Here is an 18,405-nt window from a genome sequence, read left to right as displayed (position 1 = left end):
CCATACCATTCATACTCCTGACACTGCTGGGGTTTTCAAACATGCAGTTAGTTGGACTGCGCACTTCTCTCCATACTTCAGCTAAGACAGCCCTTTCTTACTTACAAATTACTGATGACCATTTTAAATACATAAAAATAAGGCTGTGTGTGTCTTATCTGGACAAATCCAAATTTTGTAAGTTGAATCAGCCATTCCATATAGTATTAAATAAAAATGCAGTCATTTTCCTGCAGTAACTTACTGCCATTCAACTTTGCATTTTGCCAAGGCACAGTACACAAACAAACTCCTGCAATGGCAGATCAGTCTACCACATGAAAATTTTAACCTTCTAATGACACAGTGGGACATGTTTTGCTCCTTCAATGTGTCAAGTGACATAAGGCAGCACAAGAAGCAAAACAAGGACATTTAGATATCCCTAATTCTTCATTAGTCACAATGAATACTGGTCTCCTACACAAATGAGAGACACAACGCTGTAAACTATTAAATAGGAATAGAATTTTATTCTGTTAGTCTGCATATGTATTGGTACAGCTGTTCTGAGAAAGCTTCTGAAGAAAATTTTTCCATAACTCTCACTCTCCCAGCTGCTCCCATCGTGTCCTTTAAGAGGGGATCTCTTACAATTTTTTCCATGGCATCAGCGAATTGCATTGGCAGAGGATCACACAAGAATCCTGTAACATTATGTGAGATTGATTCTAAAGGACCACCTGAATTAACTGCTATAACTGGACATCTCATATACATTGCCTCCAAAGGGACAATGCCAAAATGTTCATTGCTTGGTGTATAAAGCACACACACAGAGTTACTAAAAAGAGAGATTTTCTGTTCATCTGAGAATGATCTCAGAAAAGTCACATGGTCATTAACATCAAGTTTCGCTGCGAGTCTCCTCAGCTCTTCATAGTGCTCCACGTTTTCCAGAACTCGCTTATCATAACCACCTGCCATAACCAGGTGAACTTCATCCCACTCATGGGAATCAAGTCTCCCTTGAAGTTCGTGCAAAGCTTCGAGAGCCAACGCCAGATTCTTTTTCCTCTCATACCTATTAATGGAAAGAAACAAAAACTTCTTCTTTTTCGGTATCAGATCAGCTATGTCTGCAGGAACAATTTCTTCAAAGCTCCTGATGTTGAGCGATGGGTAGAGGACATCTGGTTTTATGTGTGACAGGGACTTAAATGTGTCTTTGAAGACTCTGGCAGTGAACTTGCTGTTCACAACGATGCAGTCTGCCATGCCAGTGGTGTACTCCTCCAGCCAGTCGAGCGGCAGTCGGTAGAGGCGCTTCAGGAAGGATTCCCTCTTGGTCAGGAGCTGATCGGGAAAGTGGCAGTAAAACAAAACCTTCTTACGGGTTCTGGCCAGTCTAAGCACAGGAATGCAGGCAGACACCTAGTGCAACCAGAGAGATGGGACAAGAGGACAGGTTAATTGTTTGTGTCAGTGCCACCAGTGTGCACATGTGATTTCAAAGCCATGCTAAGAGCCGCTGCTTTGCAAGCCAAGTGCCTTCTCCCTCTCCCCCATACAAGCACATCAAGTTGTACTCCCTCATCCAGGACCTCTTGTGGCCCTATAATTTCTCCCAGCTCCCCATCAAGCCCCAGGACTTCTCCAAGCACCTCCTTCTGCCATTACCAGGGGTGCTGGGAGCAGAGTCCAAGCAGCAGTGGCATCCTCTTCCTCCAGCTGCCCCAGAATGTAAGACTTAAATTGCAAAATGTGGAATAGGTCAAGATTATCTAAAGTCAGGACATTCTTTGATGTAAGATCTTTGTACACTTTGAAGCCTAATCAGCAAGAAAGAAGATCTCATCAATGGAACTGTCAGCAGCCAGCATCCCTTAGTCAACGACATTCTGGAACTAACAAGCCTTAAAGATGTAGTAAATCAAGATGTTGATTTCTGTCTATGTATACATTGCTAACTTTGCAAAATACTCAAGGTTGATGTATCCTATAGCTAAACTATGTTCATTTTAACACTAAAAACCACACCCACAGGTCAGAAAGACCCCTGCTCAGGTGAAGACCATTTCTCCAAGCAAATGTAGAAGTTAACTGGGGACATGTAACTTGCATAGAATCACAGAATTAGTTAGGTTGGAAAAGAGATCACTGAGTCCCAACGATGACCCAACATCATTGTGTCAACTAGACCATGGCATAAAGGGCCACATCCAGTCTTTCCTTAAATATATCCAAGGCCAGTGACTCCATCACCTCCTTGGGCAGTCCATTTCAATGCATAATCACCCTCTCTGAAGAAATTGTTCCTAATGTCCAAGCTAAGTGTCCCCTGGTCACTTAAGACTATGTTCTTTCACCTTGTCACTAACTGTCAGGGAGACCAATCCCCCCCTGGCCAGAACATCCTTTCAGGCAGTTATAGAGGATGATAAGGTCCTCCTGAGCCTCCTTTTCTCCCAGCTAAACATCCCAGCTCCCTCAGCCACCTGTCATAAGACTTGAGCTCTAGACCCACCTCCACTGCCCTTCTCTGGAAACTATTAACCAATCATAGTATTATGAGGGGCCACATTTTGAATGTTACTAACTCTGAATTTCTGTGTATAAAAGATGGCACAGAAAGCCTGATGGAGTGTTCTTAATTTGTGGAACACCGTGGAGCAGCCAGGCTTGCACAGCTCTGAAATGAACAATCGATGTCTCTCCCTTGAGTGTGCCATTACTGGCTTGTTGCACACCCGATAATTAATTGAATTTTATCAGGATTTGATACTCCAGGGTTCTGGAGCCTGTCTCTTATGAGAGACTGCAGGAACTGGGCTAGTTTAGTCTAAAGAAGAGAAGCCTAGGAGACGATTAATTCATATAAATATCTCAAAGGTGGACCTCATTTTAAGAAGATGCTGCCAGTGATGCCCACTGGCAGGATGAGGAGCAGTGGCTCCTCATTAAACTAAAACACAAGAACTTCTACCTCCACATGAAGAACTTCTTTACTTTGAGGGTGGCAGAGCACTGGAAAAGGCTGCCGAGGGAAGTCCTGGAGTCTCCCTCTCTGGAGACATTCCAAACCTGCTGTAGGAGACCCTGCTTTGGCAGGGGGTTTGGAGTAGATGATCACGAGACGCTCCTTCCAACCCTAACAATTCGGTGATTTTGTGAAGAGCAGCCTCGACTGGAGCATCCCTGCCTCCAGTCGGGCCAGCGGCAAGGGCGCTCCCGTCCCCATGCCCATGTCCATGCCCATGTCCATGCCGATGCCCGCACCTGGTCGCACACGAAGGCGTCGAAGGTCTCTCCGCTGAGCAGCAGCACGTAGAGCGCCACGAAGGCCATGCGCAGGGCGGCGCACAGGGCGTGCCCGCGGCCGCACAGGCTGCGCGGGAGCCAGCCGCCCGCCCGCCGCACCGCCAGCCCGCGCGTCTCCGCGAAGCAGCGCCCGGGGTCGTAGTGCGCCGTCCAGATCTGCACCCGGCAGCCCCGCGCCCGCAGCGCCAGCGCCGCGTCCACCACCAGCCGCTCCGCGCCGCCCAGGCCCAGGTCCGGGTGCAGGAACAGCACGGACGGGCCCGCTCCTCCCGCCTCCTCCGCCTCCTCCATGGCCGCTGCCGCGGGTCGCATGCGCAGCCCGGCAGTCCCGGTGGGACACGTCAGCCTTGCTTCCCTTCCTCCCGGGCCTTCCCGCCAGCCCCGCCCGCCGGGCGGCTTCGCTGCTGCCCGACGCGCCGTTCTCCACGGTCCCACTCTGGCCCGGTCGCTGCGCAAGGAGCGGGCGCGACCGAGGCGTCACAGGGCGCAGCGGCCTCGGAACGTATCCCTGTATCCATGGGTACAGGGACAAGGCGCTGCTGCTGCTCAGGCATTATCCGGGGAAGCCGCGAGGTTCCGGGATGCGCGGCGCGGGGCGGAGCCTGATGCGGACGGGGACGTGGCCGGAGCGGCTGTAGCGGAGCGTGTGTGAGACCGCCGAGCCGCAGCGCCGCCGCCATGGTGAGGGCCTGCCCCAGGCGGGGCGCGGCTGAGGCGCCCCTGCCCCGCCGGCAGTGCCTGCCGCCTCTCACCCCCTCCCGCTTCTCTCCTCTCTCCGCAGCCCGGGCCCAACCCCAGCGCCACCAGCGTCGGCTCCTCCGGCCGCTCCCCCAGCAAGGCTGTGGCTCCCCGCGCCGCGGGATCCACCGTCCGGCAGAGGTGGGTGCCCGCCGCCCCTGCGGGGACAGCTCCTGTCCCGGTGCGCTCTGCTCGCCGGGCTGGTGCCCTCTCCGGCGGGGCAGCACAGGCTGATGCCAGTCCGGAGAAGGGCAGCGCTGCTGGGGAAGGGTCTGCGGCACCAGTGCTATGGGGAGGGGCTGAGGGAGCTGGGGGTGTTTAGCCTGGAGAAAAGGAGGCTCAGGGGTGACGTTATGGTTCTCTGCAACTACTTGAAAGGAGGGTGTAGCCAGGTGAGGGGCTGTGTCTTCTCCCGGGCAACTAGTGACAGGATAGGAGAGCACAACTCTTAAGCTGCGCCAGGGGATGTTTAGCTTGGACATCAGGAGGAAGGGGCGATTAAACATTGCAATGGGCTGCCGAGGGAGGTGGTGTAAAATATAAATACGTACTGTGTCCCTGTAGGTATTTAAGGAAAGATTGGATGTGGCACTCAGTGCCATGATCTAGTTGACACGGTGGTGTTGGGTCATTGGTTGGACTTGATGGTCTTAGAGGTCTTTCCCAACCTGATCGATTCTGTGAAGTGTATTGTTTCTGCAGTCTCCTGGGCTGCTGGGTCCTAGAAGCTGGTGGAGTACTAATGTGTTGTTTGGTCTTTGTTTTCTTCTGTCACCCCTTAAAGGAAAAATGCCAGCTGTGGGACAAGGAGTGCAGGCCGTGCCACGTCCACAGGGACTGGTGGGATGTGGCGGTTCTACACTGAGGACTCGCCAGGGCTCAAAGTGTAAGTTGGGTGAATGGGTGGTGGCAGGCTTGAGGGCTGCAGAGTTCCCTGTCTTGCACTCTTTGAATTAATAATAATCTGTCAGTGTTCTGGGGTGCACGGGAAAACTTGCTGAGTTGATAGTTGAAATGCCATATTTAATCTGTGACCCTGGAGAAGGAGTTTCTAAAGTTAAAGTGGTTTTAAAAAGGTAGGTAGGAGTTGTATTTTGTAATTGCCAAAGCTTACCCTATGTAGTCTTTGAAGGCTGTGAGCAATCACTTTGAAGTTGAGAAAGATCACTTGTCTCAATGAGTTAAAGCATCTGTATGTTTTCATTCTCTTTTAAGTAAAAATTTTGAGTTTTGTCTTATAATAGCTATGTTACGGTCCTGTGCACCCCTTGAAAATAGAATATCACTGATAAACCATATGCTCACATCAGGTGTTTGTCTTGAAAAGCTGTAGATAAATTACTTTAGCTGAACTTGCCTAGCAAATAGCATGCCAATGCCTTTTATCTCCATTTTCACAAGGTGAATGTTCCAAGATTATGGTCAAATACCTAGTAATGTCCCTAACACTATAGAGAGAGCCTAAGTTTTTACTCTTTTGACCACTTTGAGCCATTCAGATGACTTTCCCAACAAAATTTGAAGCCTAATACTTGGGTAACAGAAGTGGAAGGCGTATTTGAGCTGATGAGTGCATGCCAAGTTACATCCTGAGTGGAAATTTCTACTTATTGTAGAATTACAGTTCACGAGCTCTTGTTCTTACTGGGTTGAAAAGTCTTGAGATGCTCAGGACTGACCCTGTTTTGCTTTTTTTTCTCAAATCCATTAATATTTTCTTTTGGAGTTCTTCAAGAGGGCTGCTGCTAGCTGCACATTTGGGGAAGGACATGGTTATAGGCTACTTAGTGATAGTTCTGGGAGTAATCCTTCCTTTGAAGTTGTTTTACATGTTTTCATATGTACTTGAAACTTTAGAAAACAAACTGTATCCAGCAAACCACCAAAGTTGTGCTGTTCTGCCTTGCTTACTCCATTCTGAGTCCAGAAAGGAAACAAGGCAAAGAAAAGACAATGAGCAGCAATAGTGTTCAAGAGCAAATCTATGCAGATAGGCTGGGCGCCTGTTTTATCTGTTGTTTGATTGATGGAAGTTCAATTTAAAAAATGAATTTCACCAAACAAAACAAACAAAAAAACCTAACAACAACCAAACAACCAGAAGGGCATTATGATTTTTTTAGTAGACTTGTGATACACTTTAACATTTTTGCTAAGTTTCCTTGTGAATAATTTGATTTCACTTTTGATGCTGAATGGCCACTCAGTTGTTCTCATCTTCAGTGCAAGCAGATCAGTAAACAGATTTTCCCATCTACTTATGTTGTGACACAGTGGTTCCTGATTTTAAGGTTTTGGAGCACTGGGAGTGGTTTTTTTGGAAGCTACTTTGGGTAACTGTATGGTCAGGTTTTTAATGAAAGAATCAAATCTATAAAAGTGAATTGGTTTTACAAAGCACCCCACACGAGATGTAACATTTTCTGAGCCATGGCATGGTAGCAACTTTCTTGCTTACAGCTTTTTAGGTATTTTTCTTCAATTTTTTTTCCATAGCAACCAGTTGTTATTATCTCTGCCCTGTTTAGTAGACTTTAAAGTGAGAATGGGCTATCAAGGATTTGTGATTGCCTCAGTGAGTGCTTCAGCTGAAGTTGTTTTTAGAAATGGTTGTGATCACTACTGCACAAAGCAATGGGAAAGCTTAGCCTGGTAGTGGTGGTGGGTGGGCTTTTTTGGTGTTTTTTTCCTACTGTTTAAAATGCAATATCTCTAAATTACTATGAAAAAAATACATAAAACCATCTGAGAACAGGTTAATTCATACTAGCTGCAATGAAGGGAATTTCGCTCTAGATAAAAAAGTTTATATATTTTATATTGTGCGGAATTAGACTGATGCTTTGGATATTTTTGTATCTATTCAATATCCAGAGTAATAAATCCATTGAATAGGCAAGTTGGTTTCCCTCAGGAAAGATTCTTTGTTTGTATTACAAGATACTTCAAGATGTGTATGCCTTAAAAAACAGCTGTTAGTGAAAGGGAGTTGTGGAGGATTTGGCAGAGAGGGGATATGATATTTTTCTCCTTAAAGCTTGGAGATTACATGCTTTGAAAAAGAAAACTAAACCCAAACTTTTTCGTCTTTTTGGGTCACTTGGTACCTGTGGTTCCTGTATCTTGTCTTGGGCTTTCCTGCTTAAGGAGCTATAGGCAGCTTTCCTGTGGATAGAAAGTCAAATTGAGCTTGTGGTATGATATGCAGCCTTATGAAAGACATTCTGAGAATGCAGAGTACCAAATTTTTAGAGGTGTCTGAATCCATTTATTTATTTGTGGGGGCCTGAGAAGATGCAGGTGTGTAGAGGAGAATTGCAGGGTGTCAACAGGTTTTCTTTGGGACTGGAGGAAATGAGATATCTGTATCAGTATTGGAGAGTTGATTTTTCTTTAGGAGTCCAATGTCATCTTCATGTTAAAAAACACTGAACACACAATCAGTCCCCACTGTTAATTTCCATGTAATTCTGTTCTGATTAATGGGGCTGCATTCTTACTGTGTGCCTTTGGCAGAGCAGCTTCTGTTCCTACTGCTGAAGGCTCAAATCAATTAAATAATAATTCAGATACAGTGTAAGGACTATAAATTATGATTTATTTTATGTAGGCTATAAACTTACATGTATATATATATATATATAAGTAAATAAATAAAACTATAAAATAAATATATTTATTTATATATATAAAATGCTAGGGTTTGAGAATTACATTCTGTTGCTTAGTGAAAGATACCTCTTGAAGGGGTTGCTCATGTAGTCACCATGTATGTGGACTTTGTTTATTTTGTTATTAGTTTATTTGCTAAATGCTTTATGTCTGTGTTCAGGATTCTCCATACCCAAATAAGTCTGAGTATGATAGATAATAACTGAGTTTTAAAACTCAGTGTAAGATTACGGTTGTGATCATTTCAAGTATGTGGATCATGATCTCATAGAAAAATATGTCAGTAAGCTCTTTGAATCCCTTTTCAGTTTCCTTTTTTTAAAATTTGTATTCTGGTAGCATTTACATGCTTATAAACAGTACCCTGGAGGGAAACACAGGCTGGATAAGAGATTTCCCAATAGCATGTTGAAAATCAAAAATGAGATTGTGTGAAGTGAGTGGTATGAAGGAGTGTTGAGTGTGTGTATTCATGTAACTGTTGTTGCATCTTAGAACAGCATGAAACAGCTGATTGAAGCTATCAATGTGCACCCTAAGATTAAATTGTTTTTTTAAGAACATTACTATGCAATTTCTAAACAATATATGGAAGTAAGAAGGGAAAAAAATAATCATTTTAGGTAAAGATTTAATGGTGTAGCTTTGCCACTTTGTGTTTTTCAAGAAAGCAGAAGTCTCCGTCTCTCACCCACTGCTGCCATTGTTTTCAAATGAAACAAAACCTCTAAAATAAAACAGCTAATTAGAATTTTTTGCCAAAATTTTAGTAGCCGCTAGAGGACTCTGTTGTTTTTTTTTATATAGGACTGCATCTTTGCTCAGTTGGCTATCTGAGTTGTAAACACAGAGGATACTTTTCCAGAGACTGTGGAAGCAGTGATGAATAATAATGAACATTTAATGGCTTTTTTTACAAGGGGGGGGAGGGAGGGTTTGTTGTATTTTTTTATGTAACATTTAGGGTGTATAGAACTGTCTTTTAAAACAGTGGCAGCAGCAGCAGTTTTTGATAGAGGCTATCTCATTTCTATGTGCCTTAAGGTATTTCTGTGGGAAGGGAAGAAGAGTTTTCTTGTACAATTTCATATGAACTGATGAGCTCACTTGGCTGATAATGGGCAAGACAGACTTCTTTTTTATGTTAATGCATTTTCTCTTTATTTTTAGTGGACCTGTTCCAGTTTTGGTCATGAGTCTTCTTTTTATTGCTTCTGTGTTTATGCTGCACATCTGGGGTAAATACACTCGTTCCTAGACTCAGCTGCCAACATAAAGCATACATCTTGGACCAAAACTATGGTGGATCCTGGTTGTTCTTGGAGAGAGACTGGGGAAGCTTCCTATCACCTGTTGAAGTCCTGTCAACTTTGGCTATAATACTTAATTAATTTCTCAGTTTGCTACTTGGGCAGCTTTAAAGCCTGTCATGGGTCATTTTATATTTGTATCTGTACACTTAGAATACAGGTATTGCAATAAAAGTTGTATATGGAAATAGAAACAGTCTTAACTGTATTTTTTCCTCTTCCAGTGTACCACCACTAACACATTTTACTAGTGATTTTCATAAATAATCATATTTCTGAGTAAATGCTCTGTAACAGGTCAAACCAGATTCTTCCAAACTGTAGATTGCTATTTAATTTTATGCTAGAAGATCTTTTTTTGTGGATGAAAGAGACAAAATCGGGTTGACAAATGTGAGAAGGTAACCAAGGTCCTTGTTGAAATAAAACTGAGGTACCAGTGCTGAGATGGACATGTTCTTCTTTTAACTCCAGAAGAATAGCTGGAGTTATTTAATTTATTTTCTAAATGCAAGTTAAACTTAGTGCTCATTATACATAAAAGTTATGTGTTTGTTTTTTTTGGAGTTGCACTTGAGGAACAACATGAACTGGTACCTAACTGATTTTAAAAAGAATAATTGCATGGCTGTCAAAGACATTTTGCACCCTCAGTCACATGGTGTGGTACTTTGGGCTGTCCTGGGCAGGGCCAGGAGTTGGACTTCCATGGTCCTTGTGGGTCCTTTTCAACTTAGGATATTCTGTGATTGAGTGACTGCAGGTTCAGACTCTTTCGAGGAGAATTAAATTGAATGTGAGGCTGGAAAAGCAATGACTGCATTTCAAATAACAGGACATGCAAATAGGTTGAGATACAGCTAACTGTTTCTTCAGATAATTATTCCAGTTTACTTCTGGATGTTCAGTAGTTTCCTTTTGAACAGTCCCACAGCTCTTCCTTCTCTTTTTAAAATTATCTACATATTTGTGCATTAGCATTTCTCACTGCTAATATGATCTTGAAGTTGGATAGAATTATTTTAGCCTGCTGTTCATGTTGAGTCCTGGTTGAATATCAGCTTGTTATGGGAAAACAATAGTTATGCAGCCTTGACAGAAGTTCTAACTGCATGTTGTGGAAGCAGCCTCTCTTATCACCTTCCTTAAAGCAATTCTTAAATCAGTATATTCAGAAAAGACCAAACTGTTCAGAACAAAAACAAGAATGAGGAATGTGGTCTCAGGGCTATAGAGGTAATTGTTTTGAGCTGTGCTAATGCCATAGCACCTAATGTAAATGTAGAGGGGACGATAGAAAACTTGGAGCAGAAACTGAAAGTTATATAAAATGTAATAGTAGGAAGGTGTTTTTAGAGGTTTGGAAGTTGAGGAGCAGGGAATTTTGGGGACTCAAAGGCAGTGGTGTAGGAGAAGACTAAATTGGTGGAAACTGATACAAATAAATCATGTATCAAAGGGAAAAGGATCCATAAATCATTTACCTCTATGCATATGGAGGGAAGTTAAAATACAAGGGAAAGTAAGTAGAGGTGGTAGTTCACCACTTCAGAACGTGATCCCTCACTTAAATGCTTTGCTTAGCAAGAAAATAAATTCTGTACAGTCAGCAGTTTAATTTTAAGGCAAGAAAATGTAAGGAGAAGACCAAATGCAGGTCAGTTGTTCTGCTCACCTTGTGAACAGACTCTGCTGAGCTAATTTGTGGTGCTCAAAGGAAAAGGAATGGAATACTCTAGTGTAAAGATAATAACAGTAATAACAAAGTAAGTAACCTCTTTTTTAATAAGTTTTCTAATATACTGTTTGACAGTTTTCTAATACAGCAGGAAACAATTTTCTTTTAAACCCTTCCAGTCCCTAGAAGCTGTTTTCTTACATCAAATATTTCCATTTAAAGCCTTCCATATTTTTGCTCATTTGGTGTCCTCCTGCTTCTAAAGACGAGAATTGATGATGACCTTGTAAAAGTGATGGGGGGAAGACCTTTTGCTGTACAACCTTTTGATAAAATTTTAATACATTTTAATACATTTAGTTCAACTGAGTATAAAAATGCTATTTTGACAGTAATGTCCATATTTAAATATTTTAAATAATTTTTTTCTAGAATGGCCTTTATAATGGATTTTTGCATACAGTGTCAAAAGAGGCTAATGTCTCTCATTTTGCACAAATTACTTTGTACTCTTGCTCGGCTTTATATGTTGTGTCAGCATACTTCTGGTGAAACAAGTTGGATTTAGCTAGCTGAAACATCTGTAGTTTTATTTTCCTTTTACTTAATTAAAACCCAGATTTCTCTATTGTATGCTTCCAAGTTGTGATTATTTAAATTATTAGTATGATTGTGTTGGATATTCATGCTCATATTCTTAGTGTTTCATGTACATGAGTTGCAGTGGAGTCTTGCAACTGATGTGTATCAAACTTCAGCTCCAGAGAGGTACAGATAAAGAAATGCAGGTTACAAAGACTTATCAGAATTTTGGCTAATAATGAATGGAATTCTGTTTGGCCTGGGTGAATAAATTATAGCCATACTGATAAACAGTGGCTAATCTGTGATACAGAAAACTAGTCTTTCAGTAATAGTTAGAAAAGAAGAAAGGACAGTAATTTTAAAAGCTTTGTATCAGGTGACTAGGAATTAGTAAGACTTTGGATTTTAATGCCTACTGGTATGTGATTGAAATACGAGCTTGACTGAGCTGACTGTTGTAAATATCTTTACTTAGGTGCTGTAGAAGGCTCTTAAATCCTCAAAGATCTTTACTTTGCCTTCTTTACAATAAAGATTCAAGATATCTGGAAGAACTTGTGTTTCCATAGAAGAGATGGTAAAGTACTAGAACCTTTTATCCTTGACTTAAAGTAGTTGCAACCTCAGACTCCATTATCCCTCAGCTGAAGAAGGGGTTTTATAAGGAGATGATTCTTTTGTGCATGAGTTCATCTTTCTTAAGGTTTTCTTCTCCCCCCACCCCACCCCAACAATAAATCTGAGTATGTGAGCAGGTTCAATCTAATTTAACAGTGACTTAGAAGCTAAAAACAATGTTCTTTGGGGTTGGATGGAATAGGTAACTGATAGAAGAAGATGGTCAAAGCTCCTGCTGTGCAAAAGCCTTGCGCTTTTAACTTGTTACCCAGGAATAAAAGGGGAAGAGAGACTTCTTTAATGCCTTTATGATAGGAAAACTTTAACCTTTGCTCTCGCACATATTTGCACACTGAAGTTCGATACCCATGAGCTATTGATCTGTAGGTATATGGGCTTCATTAGTTCTGGTGTTTCAGATTTGTCTTTTGCTTTTGCCATCTGCTTAGAAGCCAGCTCTACTGCTCAACACATGCACACACATGCTCTTTCTGGTGGTTTTTGGTTTTGTTTTTTTTCTGGAGAAAGAGATTACTTCAAGGTCTAACTGGTTGTATACTTCCTGCTTTGCTGATAAGGCTGCATTGACATCTTCATATTAGCTGTTTATATAAGTGTGTTTCATGGAAAACTTTTCTAGGCTTGGAGTTGGTAATAATATACTAAGAATAGTAATGATTCTCAACTTAAGATTTCTGAGGGGGGGGCTCTACCTTATACGTTTTTTTTATTGAGAGGAAACAACATTTGTGATTTCTGCTATGATTTCAGAAGTTGCTGAAAGGAAAGGCAAGCTAAGCAAGAGCAGGTGTGAAGTTACTGAGTATACCCCACCCCTGACGTGTATTGTTATCTTGTCTTCTTCCTTCTGTGGTCTATTTATCTCTTTTTCTCTGGAGACCTCCAAAGGTACTGAATTGTGCCATGTAGTAGGATAATGCTCTGCAGAAACATGCCAGGCAGTAACAATAATGAACAGGACAAACCCATTTTACTTAAGTCAAAAATTCAAGTTCAGATGTGTATCACCAGAGATTTGATACTGCTATCACACATGTGGCAGCAGGTTGCAAATAATTATCCTTTTTTCTTATTTTGAGTGATTTTTCACATGGCTGCCTCTCCAAATAGTATCTGTGACTTTTTGACCAAACCAAAATTCAGAAATTCTTTGAAGTTACACTATTATTTCATAAAATAGAACTAAGCGAAACTTCCATGCACTGCTTTCTTGAAAGAGCTTCTTGTCTTAAAAGGTGAAAAAAGGGAAATTCCAGCTAGTTTTATGTGATTTTTTTTTTTTTTTTGTTCATACATTTATCACTGAGTAAGTACACTGACATGGTTTTCTTCTCAGATACCACAGAGAGATAGAAAATAGGCTTATACATTCTGCAGAGGTTAGACATTGAGTGAAATGCTTCCAAAATCAGAAATAAATTTGTGGTTACTATGCTCTGGTTTCAGAGGGGCTGCATTCCCAACATCGCTTAATTATCAAACACTATTGTGTGAGACCTTCCAGTTTATTAGCTACTGTCTTGGTTGTTTTTCTGGTAAGGTAATATGAACAGAACCCAAAGCAATGTTGCCTTAAATTCCCAAGATTGGCTGGTAAGTAATGTTACTCCCGACTTACATAAAAGCGCCATGCAGTTGGAGTGTGGATTTTGTTGTAAGCAGTGAAGGAGAACATATGTGTTCCTCACCTCAGGGAGACATCTGTGAGGGAGGAAACATAACTGTGTGATACAACTGCACAGAAATTTGTAAAGGACCAAACTATTGTAATTCAGTGTGAATCTGAACTTGGTGCAATTGTGGGGTTTGGTAGACCTCGCTTTCTAATTTTGTTCCATTTTTGTTTCCATATTCCTCTTTTTACTTCAAAAAGTAATCAATGGATAAAATTAATTAAATGTAATATTTAATATCTTTTAAAAATTAACAGTCTTAACTTGCTTTAATATCAAAGCAAATTTTTTTTGTTTGATTGAAACTACAATGAAAAGTAGTTGCAAATCCCAACCTTTTCTATGAAATTGAAATTCACACTCAAACCAGCTCTTAACACTAGACAGCCACGACAATGTGAAATAATATTGGAAATATGGGTATAGGTGATAGCAAAATGTACTTTAGTAAGAACTTGTGGATGTCTTTAATCCAGCTCCCTGCTTAGAGCAGAGTAATCATCAAGGCTTGATCAGGTTGCTGAGGGCCTTCTGCAATTGCATTTTGAGAATCTCCAAGGAAAGGGTTTCTCTGGGTACCCATCTCTGTGCTTAACCACTCTGGTGAAGATGTTGTTTGTAATATCCAATCAAAATTCCTTTGTTGGAGACCTTGCAGTGATTGCCTCTTGTCCTTTTGCTCTGCATTGCTGGGAGGGCTCTAGCTTCATCTACTTTCTCACCTTTGCTGGGGACAGCAGTTTGTGTTTTACCCTCAGCCTCTTGAGATAAACAAACCTGGTTGTCTCTGTCCCTGTGTGTCATGTGCACCAGCCTCCAACCGTCTAAATACCCCTCTCCTAGATTCTCCAGTTTGTTAGTGCTTCTTTTGCACTGGGGGCACAAAACTCAATTTTTCAAATGAGTGTGTAATAAGAGAGTATCTTTACAAGTGCTTTGCTGACATGCCTGTTGTACATCTTGTTCCATGGTTAGGCTTTGTTGCTGCAAGGGTGTGCTGCTGGCTCATGTTCAGTGTGGCCACTGGGACATTTTGTGCAGAGCTGATCTCTGGAGAGTCAGGCCGTGTCTCTCTGCATGGAGTTGCTCCATCCAAGATACAGTACTTAAAGTTTGTCTGTCCTGAACTTCAGAAGGTTTTTTTGTCTCGTTTTTCCACATTGCTAAGGTCCCTGGGATTGCAGGGCTCTTCTCCACCAGCTACCACTTTATGAAATTTGGTGTCCTCATAAACTTGCTGAAGATGCAGATAATGAGACCAATTGCCTTCCTGCCAGCAGCACGGCAGTGAGTTTGCATCACTGCAGGATTACTTCAAGCTTCTGTCCCTGTTTATGGCCTTCCTCAAAAAACCTGATATGTCTGGGCTTGAGCATAATCCTGGCACTGAGATACTGAATTTCACATAAGGACAGGCTCTAGCCTCATGCATGGAGGATGCAAGTGAAAACTCAGACGTGCTTGAGAGTGCCTTCCCAAAATTCACTAGGCACTGTTCCCAGGCCTTCTGCTTATTCATTTCTCACTCACCACCTGTGCATTCAGATCTATCTGCTGGCTCATAAAGTGATTTATATAAAGTTCTAACTTCTCAATAGCCTACACCATTTCTGTTATGTGTAGATCTCACACAGACTGTACTAGAAGATGCCTACAACATGCACTAGGTGGCCAGAGCAACACATAAAAGTTAATTTCTGGTATGATTTCAGTTGAAAAGTATGTTTTTCTGAATTTCCTCTTAGCATTCCCAGTGAATCCAGAAGAAGGAAGAAAACTTCCAAGTATATACTCACCCTGTATTCTTTCTCCCCGTGAACTGACTAGCCTCTGAAAGGAAAAGGGGCTCTCAGAATATAACTGTAACAATTTTTCTAGGCGTTTCTTTGCCAATAAAAAAGAATTGTTAAAATATTTTCCTAAAATGAATTAAACCCCTGCATACCTGTGTGATTCCTGTGTATCCAAATGATGAGATACCCGTGTGTCCAAACCAGAATGAGAATCCAGGTTCTTTCTCCTGGAACATTTGTCTGTCCAGAGTCTCAAGGCTGGGTGGTTTTCACCTCATTTTCAAGTAGACAAGAGGCTAAAAGTGTTGAGGAAGAATTGTCTACATATAATTCCAGGTAATTGCCAGTGCTGACCAGACAGGTCCCGTGTAGCAGCGGCTGAAGTGTGGATGTTTTCCAGGGAGTTTGGGTACAGATATTTGAATGTTTACAATGGCTTTTCTTTGCCATATAGATGTCAAGTTTAATGGGAGAAAATAATACCAATGTCTCAAAATTCACTTTCCCTGCTCTTGCAGGCAACACAGTGTTAAAGCATTTTACAGATTGATCAAACACCTTAATTTATGTGAACTTCCCATGTCTTGTCTGAGAAGGTACACTGGGATATGTACAGCAGTTAGCCCCCTCCCTGTATAAAAAGACACCTCTTGGCAGTGAAGTTGTAGGTGTAGTTGTGCCAGATTTAGTAAAATTCTGTAGCTGATTCAAAGGCAATGTAATATGCCTGTACTTTAGGAAGATGGTGTTGGTGGAAGTCAGTCTCTGCCTTACCCCTACAATGCATGAGCATCAGGTAATGAAAAGAGATATCTTAAAAAGCCACCTAATCACCATGTTTTATAAAAAAGTTCTGTCAGACAATTGTATTCATGCTCCAGACCCTGTTCTTCCACCATCTACTGTAAAACAGTGGCTTTCAGATAATGCTGAAGTTGGCAACAATACTTCTACTGATAATTCATGTATCAGATTACAGGAAACTTTGTCATAAAAACTGGCATACATTCCAAACACAGAATCCCATTTTACTCTAAGTGTCTTTGTGAAGTACCCAACTGTGAAAAACCTGCAAAGGCAGATTAAAGTGGGAGAATGATGGCACCATGGCTTCTGGCATTCCGGTGCAAATCCATTGTGCAGTTGTAAACCAGCAAATGTATGGAGTCAAAGCGGTACTTTCGCATACAAAGTCTCATTTTTTCACTGTGCATTTAACACCATCAGGTCCCAGATTTGAAAGTGTAACTGCAATGCTTAATTAGCACACCCATGCTAAATATTTCCAGTACCTTCTGTGAGAGAAGAACTTTCATGCAGTGCTTCCCATCCTACATTTCCTTTCTCACCCTCACTTGATGCGGCTGGGTAAAACCCCTATAGCACTAAGAACCACTGCTACTCACTAGCTATTAGTAATAAGCTATACCACCATCATTTCACTATTCTCCTAGTTTTTTGCCTTCAAACTTTTGCCAGGCTAACCCCTTAAGTTATTTTCTTAAGTTTTAAGCACTCATAACACTTGTGCTCACCTCCTGATAACCTCCTGATAAAGTAGCAGCTTCTACTTTGAAGGAGGACATAACTCATGTCAGTGGTGAGGTGGGTGGATCTAGATGTTCTTTAAGGTTCCTTCTACAACTCTGTGATTCCATGTAGCTCAAGTTTGGATGTAGTTCACTGAAGAACTGACTTGGTCTTGGTTGGTCTTGCACAGGCAATTTCCCTCTGCTTGCTGAAAAAGGCAGTAATCACAGGTCATGTTCTTTGTTGCTGTGAAATAAAGCTGTTTCTATCAAAGCAATGCTAGTGCTTTCCTCCTGCTTTCATTTCCACACTGCATCAGTGCCACTCCCAATTTCTTTGTGTTTGTGCCCACCTTTGTTCCTTGACAGAAAGCACTGCTTGGATTTCTGCTGAAGGGATCTAGAGTCATCCTGCCTTTTCCAGGAAAAGACAAATTGATAGGAAAGCATTGGGTTAGTCCCACCTTATCATATCTGCTTCTAAAACTGATCTCTGTGCATTAGGGGGTGTGTTCTGTTGTCATGTGAATGAAGAAATAATAGTGTTTGTCTCAGGCCAGACTTGCTAAGATGGGCTGAACCTTGAATATATATATGTATGTGTATATATATATTTTATGTGAGATGTATGCTGTCCTTACATGGAAGCAGTGTAGAAATTTTTTTGTATAGCAATTTAGTGACACAAGTCAGGCTGGAATTCAGGATTTCTGAGGTCCTTAAGTTACAGATATTCCTCTATGTAATGCTTGGCATAAAAGTATGAAGTCCATCTGAGTTAGCCTGTGCATGAGCTGTGAGCATGAGGAAATACAGGAGGAGAGTGGCACAATGTGTCAGTTTACAGCAGATTGGCTGTGTCCACCTCTGACCTTATGTGATCACCCTCTGTGATAGGAAAGACAGTGATAAATTGGGGCGTAATAATGTCCTTCCTAGAGCTACACAGAGGCCCTGAAGAAGATGAAGGCAGTCTTTTCATGGAAGTTCATGGCAGGAGGACAAGAAACAATGGGGTTAAGTTGAAACGAGATCTATTGGCTATAAAGAGACAGTTTTTAACCATGAGGATGGTTGAGCCAAGGTTGCCCCTAGAAGTTGTGTAGGCTCCTTTTACCATTGGATGTTTTCAAGATCTGATGGATAAAGCCCTGGGAAGCCTGGTCTGATCTCATGAGTGACCTGCCTTTGAGGTGTAGCTAACAGAGGGCTGCACTAGATGACTTTTCAAGGTCTCTTCCAAGCTGAATTATCCTATGACCATATGATTCTTGTGGAGCCTTTTTGATGCCTAGATGAATGTCTGCATCCTCTGAAACTTGTTATGTTTCTGCTGCTGTGCTGCACAGCAGGTGATGCAAAGTGCTGAAGATAAAGCAGAACCTCAACAAAAGTTATGTCAGATTTTCAAAAGTCTCGGAGAGTTATGGAGAGAAAGAAGATTCTTAGTTTTATCAGCTGTATTATTCAGTCTTTGGAGCTTGATTT

The 18,405-nt window shown here is 41.7% G+C and overlaps 2 protein-coding genes across 2 annotated transcripts; one reads left to right on the top strand and one right to left on the bottom strand.

Annotated features, from left to right (window-relative positions):
• Nucleotides 1-487: 487 nt before the first annotated feature.
• ALG2 (ALG2 alpha-1,3/1,6-mannosyltransferase) lies at nucleotides 488-3,591 on the bottom strand. Its single transcript, XM_059478396.1, has 2 exons — nucleotides 3,259-3,591; nucleotides 488-1,413 (listed from the first exon to the last, which is right to left on the bottom strand). Exons 1-2 carry the CDS (start codon nucleotides 3,589-3,591, stop codon nucleotides 511-513), a joined length of 1,236 nt encoding a protein of 411 aa, XP_059334379.1. The 3' UTR covers nucleotides 488-510.
• Nucleotides 3,592-3,828: 237 nt separating this feature from the next.
• On the top strand, nucleotides 3,829-9,214 carry SEC61B (SEC61 translocon subunit beta). The gene is made up of 4 exons (XM_059488301.1): nucleotides 3,829-3,981; nucleotides 4,082-4,179; nucleotides 4,823-4,924; nucleotides 8,881-9,214. Exons 1-4 carry the CDS (start codon nucleotides 3,979-3,981, stop codon nucleotides 8,966-8,968), a joined length of 291 nt encoding a protein of 96 aa, XP_059344284.1. The 5' UTR covers nucleotides 3,829-3,978; the 3' UTR covers nucleotides 8,969-9,214.
• Nucleotides 9,215-18,405: the final 9,191 nt, after the last annotated feature.

Source organism: Ammospiza nelsoni, chromosome 1 (assembly GCF_027579445.1).
Source record: "Ammospiza nelsoni isolate bAmmNel1 chromosome 1, bAmmNel1.pri, whole genome shotgun sequence".
Lineage (NCBI taxonomy): Eukaryota > Metazoa > Chordata > Aves > Passeriformes > Passerellidae > Ammospiza > Ammospiza nelsoni.
This window is presented reverse-complemented; position numbering and strand designations above follow the sequence as displayed.